The 10,240-nt window shown below is 44.0% G+C and overlaps 1 protein-coding gene across 1 annotated transcript in view; it reads right to left on the bottom strand.

Moving 5' to 3' along the window:
• Nucleotides 1–10,194, bottom strand: part of ENTPD7 (ectonucleoside triphosphate diphosphohydrolase 7) — a gene marked incomplete in the record, with an annotated part of 57,233 nt that extends 47,039 nt beyond the window's left edge. Inside the window, 4 exon segments of the mRNA XM_014591183.2 lie at nucleotides 7,578–7,684; nucleotides 7,687–7,768; nucleotides 9,865–9,967; nucleotides 10,069–10,194. Of these exon segments, the coding sequence (XP_014446669.1) occupies nucleotides 7,578–7,684; nucleotides 7,687–7,768; nucleotides 9,865–9,872 (197 nt within the window).
• Nucleotides 10,195–10,240: the final 46 nt, after the last annotated feature.

Genomic DNA, 10,240 nt, shown 5'->3' with positions numbered 1-10,240 from the left:
GGGACGGTCACACCGCAATCCCTTCTCCTCCATTCTCCTCTCAGGATCTTGGGCACGCATGCACACGTGCCTGACATGAGTTTTAAGCCACCGGGTCCGGGACGCGAACCACGGTCAACTACGTGGGAGTCCAGCGACATAGCCATTACGCTAACTGCTGGTCCCCGTGAACACACTTCTTAGGACAAAAATAAAAAATCTAAAAAAAACCCCACTTCAGATCCTATCACTCCTCAAAGTCTGTCTTCCTTCTGCCCTTAGGATAATATCTAAGCCTCCTAAAATGGCTTAATAAGTCCAGCCTGTGCTATCTCAGTAGCCACAGAGCTCACCACTTTACTCCCTAACAGCCTTTTTTTAGTTTATTTATTTCATTATTAAAAGAGATTATGTGTCCACGCACAAGAGGGAAAGAAAGAAGCATCTTCAACGTGATCCCCTCACACCACAATCCCCTTTCCCCGGCCCTCCAGCTAGGCCAAATCTTGGGCAAACTCAAGCGCCCCACATGTTTTCAAACCAACCTGGGGATCTGAGCCCGCAGTCAGCCCTGTGGCTTCCAACACCGTGGTTCAGTGTGCCGTCGACGGTGCTCCCAGACTGGACCCTAATAGTCTTTAGCCATATAACTAACATATGTGGAATTCCCTAATTAGTCATTTAGGCTTTAGTGGGAAACTGCACCTCCAGGTATGTCCAAAAAATCTCAGATAAACATTAAAGAAACTCAAACCATGGGTTTAGGTCTCCCAAGTTAACACGTTTCTTAAGGAAAATTGTTGACTACTTCAGTTATCCAAACATTTTTTTCCTTTTCTGGAAAGGAAGAGTCAAAAATACAAATGAACAGGGTCACAAGAGAAGCAACATTTCAAATCATAAACTTCTTGAGAAAAAGTACCACCAAAGTCTCCATGTCCTGGTGCCTATTCACATTTGCACGTGGTGACCGCTGAGTAAGTTCTAGTCAAATGAATGCATCAAATGAATGACTAAAGTGAATTTTAAAAAAAGAAGAAGAAAAATAAATTCAAGGGAAGCCCCATTGTCTAGTAGTTAAGGGAGTCAGATTTTACATGGCCAACTGCGTGGTTCAAATCCTGACCCCAGCAGCCTGAAAAACACACCAGACAAGTGTGCATGTGTGCCCAAACTCCTGACAGGATAGAGAAAATGGAGAAGATATTGTGGTGCAACCACACCCCATCGGGAGGTGCTTTCTCCCTCACTCTGTCTCTCTGTTTCTCTCCAGTGAGTACACACTCCCTTTGGCATTAAAAAGAAAGAAAGAAAGAAAGAAAGAAAGAAAGAAAGAAAGAAAGAAAGAATGAATTCGGGGGGGCAGAACCATGCAGAAATAAAAAGGAGAGTACGCAATGTGTCTCAATCACAACCCCCCAAAAAAAATCAAGAAAAGAGTTGCAAGAGGCTCCTGGGAAGTTCTTCATTCCTAGAGGAGCGCCCTGGAGAAAGAGTCAGAAAGCCGATTCCTGTCTCCTGCAGGACGCCAGTGAGGACACGTGCTGCCCTGACTGCTACTGGCTGTTATTGTGCAGTAAGAAAACTGACACTGCGGACAACAGAAGGGAGAGGCAGAGACCCCAAGCTTGCCAGCCAGTGTTGAACAGTGGTCCTCGAACCTCAGACTTCCAGTTATGTGAGCCAATAAACTCTTTTATTATTTAAGTCAGTTTGTTCCTTGCAGCCCAAAGCCTCCTAACTGATACAAATCTGAGAAGTAATAAGGAGGAAAATTATTTTAAATAACAATAAATGACAAAATCATGCTGAAGATGATGAACACAACTGCCGTCATTTAATGTGGTGGCCTCATCAGAAACTAATCTCAAAAAATAGCAAAATAAATCACTGCTACAAAAGAATACAGCTTGGGCCAGTCCATGGTGTGGTGGTCAAGATGGCTGGATTCCACATGGTCCACTGCAGAGTTTGAGGTCTAGACCCAGTGGCTCAGAAAACATGCAGGGTAGGGACTAGCAGTTAGCATAATGGCTATGTCACTGGGCTCCCATGTAGTCGACCACAGTTCAAGTCCTGGACCGGGTGGCTAAAACGCATGCCAGGCACTGTGCATGCATGCCCTAGATCCCGAGAGGAGAATGGAGGAGAAGGGATTGCGGCGTGACCATCCCCCCTGGGGGGTGATTTCTCGCTTTCTATCTCTCTGTTTCTCTTTGTCTTTCTGGAAAGCGCAAATGCCTATAGCAAAACCTCTCCAAAAAAAAAGAAAAGAGAAAGAAAAGAAAATATGCAGGGTTGGGGCTGGCAGGTGGTGTAGTGGCTGAGGGGTGCTGGACTCCCACATCGCCTACCATGGTTCAAGTCCCAAACCTGGCAGCTTTCTCTCTCTCTCTTTCTCTCTCTCTCACTCTGTCCCTCTCTGGTCAAATAAGAGAGAGAAACAGAAGAAAAAAAGAGAAAGAAAGAAAAAATAATTTAAAAAAAAGAAGAGAAAAGCAAACATCCAGGATGTATGTGCATGTCCAAGGTCCCAAAGGGAGGGAGAGATGACGAGAGGACGGCATCGTGACTATTCCCCAGGAGGAGAGCTCTCTCACTCCCACACCCCACTTCTGTCTCTCTCTGGCAAGTACATGTGCCCTCTTGCAAATTTAGGGGGAAATATAAAAGTTAAAAAAGGTAAAAGAATACAGCTCTTCAGTGCAACTGGTATGACATTAAAAGTATATACGATAATTCAGATGAACTTCTATGAAAAAAGTTACTTATACACTACAGAAAAAAAAAATCACTAACAAGCTTGAATGCACAGCAGTAAAAAAATCCTGAATGAAACACACAGAACAAAAGAACCTGGGGGACCGGGCTCACGCCCCGGTGCGCAGCCACGCCACCGATCGGCCGGCCCCCCTCCAGGGGGCCCGCGGCTCGGGGCTCATGCCCCGGCGTTCAGCTGCCTCTCCAGGGCCGGCATGTGGCCTTTGGACCAGCAAGCTGAAGCGGAAAACAAGGTCTGAGAACTTGCAACTTGAGAAGATGATGGTTACCAGCCCTGCATTGCCTCAGGGAAGAACAGGAACTACTCTACCATTCTTGAAGTGAAGGTACTTAATGAGAATAGGACAGTGTGGAATGGGGTAAGTGAAGAGAAGAGGATAGAGAAAGATAGCAAGTGAGCAATAGAGAGACAGGACGTCAGTGAGAAACAGATAGGGTTTATTAACTGTTGATGATGACATGTATAGAATTCTCAACTGGATTGGTCTGAGAAGTGTTTCATGATGGGCAAAGTATTTTTACAAGCAAAACGAGAAATAGCAATTGACTGTTTTATAAAAATAATTAGAATAATAAAGATAATGATTGGGGAAAACAGAAAAGATATGGAATGTTGAAGTGGGGAGATTAATGTCTCTGTACTGACTGACGTGCATGGCATTCCCTTTTGAAGAAACAATGTAATACACTGTAAAGTTATATGTAATCCAATGTAATATGAAGAAGATATGATGATAAAAAATTAAAAAAAATAAATAAGTAAAATAAATAAATAAATAAATAAATAAATAAAAAAGAACTGGGGGGACCAGCAGTTAGCGTAATGGCTATGTTGCTGGACTCCCATGTAGCCGACCGTGGTTCAAGTCCTGGCTTAAACTCACGCCGGGCACGTGTGCATGCGTGCCCAAGATCCTGAGAGGAGAATGGAGGAGAAGGGATTACAGCGTGGCCATGCCCCCTGGTGGGTGATTTCTCGCTTTCTGTCCCTTTGACTCTCTTTCTGGAGAGCGCACATGCCCTATAGCACAAACCTCTAAAAATAAAGAACTGGGGAAACTGAACACGCATCAGTGAGCTGTGGGGAAATGCCGCATGGCTCAATACATACTGGGTCATCGGAAAGTCATGCTGCAGTTTTACATAGAAAAACAGAAAAAATACATCATGACTTTTCCGCAAGCCCAGTATATAACTGGAGTCTTCAAAGGAGAGGTGGGGAGGACAAAACATAACAAAACAAAAAATCAAAGAAATGGTCAACATTTTCCCAAATCGAATTAAAACCTGTAAGTCAGAGCCAGCCCGGTGCTGTGATGGTTAAGGCAGAGGGATTCCACGTGGTCCACTGCATAGTTGAGTCCTTTACCCGGTGGCTTGAAAAGACTCCAGCACGTGAGCATGTGTGCCCCAAGTCCCCAAAGGAGAATGGAGGAGAAGGGACTGTAGCATGGCCTCCTCGTGGAGGATGATTTCTCAACCGCTCCCACTCCAGTAAGCGCCTGCACTCCATAGCAAATCTAAATAAAAAATTACAAATCAGGGCCAGACTATGGCATGGCGGTTAAGGGGGCTGATCCCACATGGCCAAATGTGCAGTCTGAATACTAAACTCAGCAGCTTGAGGAGCACACCAGGAGTGTGTGTATGTGTATCTAAAATCCCAAAATGAGAGATGAAAGAGAAAGGATTATGGCATGGCCATCCCCCATGGAGGATTCTTTCTCACTTCTCTCCTTCTCTCTGTCTCTCTCTGGCAAGCATATGCCCTCTAGCAGATTAATAAACAAACAAATAAAAACTTAACCCTGGAGCCAGCATGTGGCATGAGAAAGGTGCTGGATCCCCACACTGCCAACCACGATTCAAGTTCCAGACCTAGCAGCTTAAAAATCATGCCAAGCAGTGCCCAAAATCCCAAGAGGAGAATGGAGAAGAGATTATGGCATGGCCATCCCCCTTGGGGGGTTATTTCTCACTTTCTCTCTCTTTGTCTCTCTCTCTGGTAAGCACACACACCCTACAGCAAAAACCTAAAAAAAAATGTTAATCCATATCTTTAAGACTTAACACATCACAAGCACAAGAATTCTGTAGAAAACAAAGCATATAAGCAAACTGCTTGCAGCCAGTGTTAAACAGAAAATCTTTCAAAGCAGTCATTGAAAAAAGGCATTGTACAGAGAGAAAACAAAGGCAAAAATGACAGCAGACGTCTCAGAAAAAAACCCAAGCCAAAAGACAGTGGGACATCATCTTTAAAGCCATAAGAGCTCAGTGACTCAGTGGTTAAGGGATCTGTATCTCACTTGGCTGACAGCGGTTCAAATCTTGGTCCCAGTAGTTTGACAAACATGCCAAGCACACACATATATGCTTGCCCAAAAATCTGACAGGAAGGAGGAATGGAAGAAAGGGATTATGGTGTAACCACATCCCTACTGGGGGATCCTTTCTCTTTCTCTGGTGAGTACACACATCCTCTGGTAAAAATAAAGTAACAAGAGAAAAAAATGATCGACTTAGAACATGTCTTCCAAAAGAATAACTTTTCAGCCATATGAAAGTAGAAAGAATTCATCAACAACAGCCTAACACTACTATTGATGTTAAAGAAAGTCCTCCAGACAGAAGGAAAACGATATCAGATGGAAGTATGAATCTACCCAGAAGAATGATTAAGCCCAGAAATGGTAAATATACAACTCTTATTTTCTTATTTTTTAAACTTCTTTAAAATATAATTGACTATTTAAAACAAAAATGCTGGGACCAGCAGATGGCATAATGGTTATGTTGTTGGATTCCCATGTTGTCGACCGCAGTTCAAGTCCTGAACCCAGGGGCTTAAAACTCACACCAGGCACATGTGCATGTGTGCCCAAAATCAAAAGAGAAGAATGGAGGAGAGGGAATTACATCTTGGCCATCCCCCTGGGAGGTGACTTCTCATTCTCTTTCTCTCTCTCCAGCAAGCTCACACACCCTATAGCAAAAATTTCTCTAAAAATAAATAAGTAAAGCTGGGAACCAGCAGTTGGCGTAATGGCTATGTCACTGGACTCCCACGTAGTCGACTGAGGTTCACGTCCCGGATTCGGTGGCTTAAAACTCACGCCGGGCACATGTGCGTGCGTGCCCAAGAGCCCGAGAGGAGAATGGAGGAGAAGGGATTGCGGCGTGACCATCCCCCCTGGAGGGGTGATTTCTCGCTTTCTGTCTCTATGTCTGTCTCTGTCTGTCTGGCGAGCACACGCGCCCTATAGCGAAAATCTCTCCAAAAAGAAAAAGAAAAAAAAATAAGTAAAGCAAAAGTGCTAACAATATAATGTGTAGCTTATAACATATGTGGAAATTAAATGTATGAGAGCAGTAGCACAAAGACCAACGGGATTAAAGTACACTATTATAAGGTTCTTACGCTACACACGAAGAGGAGTGATGTCACCTGAAGACAGTGTGACTAAGTTTAAAGATGTACAGTACCGGGGCCAGCAGATGGCGCGGTGGTTAAGGCTCTAGATTCCCACATGGCTGACCATGGTTCAAGTCCCAGACCTGCCAGCTTGCTTTCTTACTTTCCCTCTCTGTCTGTCTCTAGTGAGTGTACATGCCCTACTGCAAATTAAATAATAATAATAAATATTTTTTAAAGAAAGATGTGTACTATAAACCATAAGCAACTACTGGAAACAAAGATAAGCCAACAGGGCCAGCAGGTGGCATGGAGGTTTAGGTGCTGGATCCCATATAGTCATTGCGCAGTTCGAGTCCTGGACCCAGCCACTTGAAAATCACGGTGCGTGCAGGAGAATGAAGGAGAAAGGCATGACCACCCCCACTCCGGGCTGATTTCTTACTTTCTCTCTCTCTGTCTCTCTCTTTCTCTCTCTGACTCTGGCAGGTGCACATGTCTTGTGGCAAAAACAAACAAAATGTCAACAAAAGAAATAAAATAGAATTATTAAAAATTAACTCAGCTCAAAAGAACAGAGAGAAAAAGGAAAGACAAACAAGCATAAATGTGACAAACAGGAGAAGAAAAAGTCAGACAGCAGATTAAACCTAAACAATAATCTATAGTCAGATGAAATGTTTAAGTGGCCTGAACACTTCAATTAAAAGGCAGAGATTATCAGATTGGATAAAAAGCAAAATCAATTAAATACTGCCTACTAGAAATATAAGGACACAAGTAGGCTAAAACTAAAAGTATGGAAAGCGATACATCATGTTAACTGACTTGAAAGAGAGCTGAAGTAGCTGTATTAATACCAGACTAGTAAATTGTGAAGCAAAGAATATAATCAAGGATAAACATAATCTTTTAATAGTGATAAAAGACTCAATATAACAATTTTAAGCATTTCTGCACCCAATAAGTCCCAGCACAAACAAGAAAAAACCCAGTGACACCTTTCATGCTTAAAATGCAGTATCAGAATTCCTGAACCAAGGGGGCCAGCAGGTAGCATGGTGATTAAGGCACTGGACTCCGACATGGTTGACTGCAGTTCGAGTCCCAGACCTGGTGGCTTGCTTTCTCACTTTCCCTCTCTTCCTCTCTCTCTCTCTCTCTCTCTCTCTCTCTGGTCAAATTGAAAAAGAAGAATTTTACATAAAATTAAATGAATAGTTCTAAATTTTTTTTTTAATTTTAAAAAGCACTTCCTCATGTAATAAATAGTACACAATTTTACCAATAAAAATATTGTATATCCCAAAAAAGGTCAAAGGTAGTAGTGCATTGAACAGCTTATCAAAATATTTATGACTTCAGTAATGAAGCTAATCAAAGTAATCTAAAGCTGACTCACCTTTCGTATTGCCTGTCTCGTGGCAATGAAGCACCCCAGTGTCGAAAGTCCATGATTAACATAAGCAAAAGGACACAGGATATGAAGAAGAGTCCCAGGAATGTTTTTATGCCACTCGCTGACGTGGAAATGGGCTCACCGTGGGCACAGTGAAGTACCAAGAAGCTGGGCAGAGGTAGGAAAAACTGATCCTGAAATGAGACAAACATTGGGAATTCTCCACAACTAAAGCTTAAAAAGGCTTCTTAAATTGGGTAAAAGCCTATCTAATAAAGACAAAAATTTATGCCAAATCTAAATGTTCTTTAGTTTCCTTAGAAAAGGGGGTGAGCAGATGACTTAGTGGTTAAGGCGCTGGACTTCCACATGGCTGACAGCAGTTCAAGACCCAGACCCAGTGACTTGAAACTCATGGAAGGCACATGTGTGTGCATGCCCAAAATCCCAAGGAGACTGAGTAGAAGGGACTGCAGTGCTGTCATTGCTCCTGGGGGTGATTTCTCACTTTCTCTGTCTCCATCTCTCTCTCTGTGTTCCAGCGAGCACACACGCCCTAGAGCAAAAATCTCTGTTAAAAAAAATTAGGAGGGGCCAGCAGGTGGCGTGGTGGCTAAGGCGTCTGGATTCCCACATGGCTGACCACAGTTAGAGTCCTGGACCTGGCAGCTTGCTTTCTCACTTTCCTTCTCTCTGTCTCTCTCTGGTCAACTTTAAAAAAATAAAATATAAAAAATAATGACAATAAAATTAAATATTTTTTAAAAATTGGGAAAGGATCATATGATTCACTCTAAAAGTCAGAAAAGTCTTCTCTGATCCTTTTCCAAATTGCACTTCTGAATGCAATTTCAAGAATTAACCTCAGGAACCAGCAGTTAGCCTAATGGCTATGTCGCTGGACTCCCAGTGGACCGCGGTTCGTGTCCCAGACCTGGTGGCTTTAAACTCACGCCGGACGTGGGTGTGTGCGTGCCCAAGATCCCAAGAGGAGAATGGAGGAGAAGGGATTGCGGCGTGACCATCCCCCCGGGGGTGATTTCTCGCTTTCTGTCTCTATGTCTCTCTGTGTCTCTCTGGCGAGTGCACGCGCCCTATAGCGAAAAAAACCTCTCAAAAAAAAAAAAGAATTAACCTCAGGATCAGCTGATGGCATAATGGTTATACGGCTGGACTTCCATGTAGTCAACCACTGTTTGAGTACTGGACTCAGTGGTTTAAAACTCATGCTGGGCGCGTGTGCGTGCGTGCCCAAAATGGAGAAGGGACTGTGGTGCAGCCATCCTCTCCTGGGGGGGGGGGGATTTCTCAGTTCTGTCCACTTTCTGTCTGTCTCTATCTCTCTGGTGAGTGCACATGCCCTATAGCAAAAATCTCTTTCTAAAAAAAAAGAGAATTAATCTCATGTTAATAAAAAAATCAACCAATCTCCCTGGGCAACATCACAACATTAGAGGACCAGAGCGACTATAACATTCCCACCAAGAATGCTATCAAGAAACTGGATAGTCAGAAAATGGATTTAAATATTTTAATAGGTTATATAGGCACTTGTTTAAAAAAATAATAAATGAAAGAGTTTAACAGGACATATAGTGAAAAGTAAATCTTTTCCCCTGACCCCATCATCTCAGAGGTAGCCAATGCTACCAAGTTTCTAGGGACTTTTCCAGGAATATTTTATGATCACACAAACACAAATACATGATAATATCTGTGTGCGTGCGTGTGGGAGTGAGCTCTCCATGGCCCTGGTCTACAAATGGTAGTACGCAGTTCTTACTGCTCTTCATCATTCCCCAACTTACTATATTTAACAACTATCCCATATTGGTAATATATTACGGATGCACATAAATCTTTTTTAAAAGCTTCAGAGTATCATAATGTGTGGACAAGTGTATTCAACCGTGAAGTTCACTTTCAGTATTGATTCAGAAGGTCCTGGCTCTGCTTTTAAAGTTAATTGCAAAAAAAAAAAAAAAAAACGAAAAAGCACAAACACTATCTCTTTGTTTAACCTCTTCAAGGGACACAGGGCCTCACTCAGATGGAAATCTGAAGGCGCATTACAACCCAGCACTTTCCCGGAGCTGAGCCGGCAGACTGACTTCACCATCCAAGGGACGTGGGCTGGTGGCTATTACACGTCGTCAGTGCATCCACTTGACCAGGATGCAAAGTCCAGGGGCAGCCCAGGGCAAGCCTCACTCTAACCGCCTCCCAGGCCCCACAACCTGCCTGCCATCTTCCCCTGAGCTCCTACACGGAGAGATCAGTGTAGCCTTACCTAGCCATGGGTTCCCTTCGGTGGTCTCAACGCCTGTCACCTCCTTTTCCTTTTGCCCTGAGAAGGTGGCCTCCTTGTCCCAGGCATCTCCTAAGTCTGCAGCCTGGAAAGAGTCGGTTGGATTTTCAGGCTTACTCGGCAGGGATCACGAGACAAGACTTCCACAAAAATCCCAGGGATCCCACCCACTCCCCGGGCTCCTACTCCGCATCCATCTGCTCTTGTTCCTCAGGCCCAGCGGACCCTCCTCGGCATCCTGGGAGCTCGTCGTTCTCGTGGGCCAGCTCCGTCCTCGAGGAACCCGCCGTCCCCAGGCAGCGGGGTGGGGGGGTCCCCTTCCTCTCCGCGTTCCGGCCCCGCAGCTCCACGGCGCGCT

The sequence above is a fragment of the Tupaia chinensis genome, unplaced genomic scaffold, assembly GCF_000334495.1.
Source record: "Tupaia chinensis unplaced genomic scaffold, TupChi_1.0 Scaffold000539_1, whole genome shotgun sequence".
In the NCBI taxonomy this organism is placed as follows: domain Eukaryota; kingdom Metazoa; phylum Chordata; class Mammalia; order Scandentia; family Tupaiidae; genus Tupaia; species Tupaia belangeri.
Note: the sequence above shows the minus strand (reverse complement) of the source record. Positions and strands in the feature narration are given on the sequence as shown.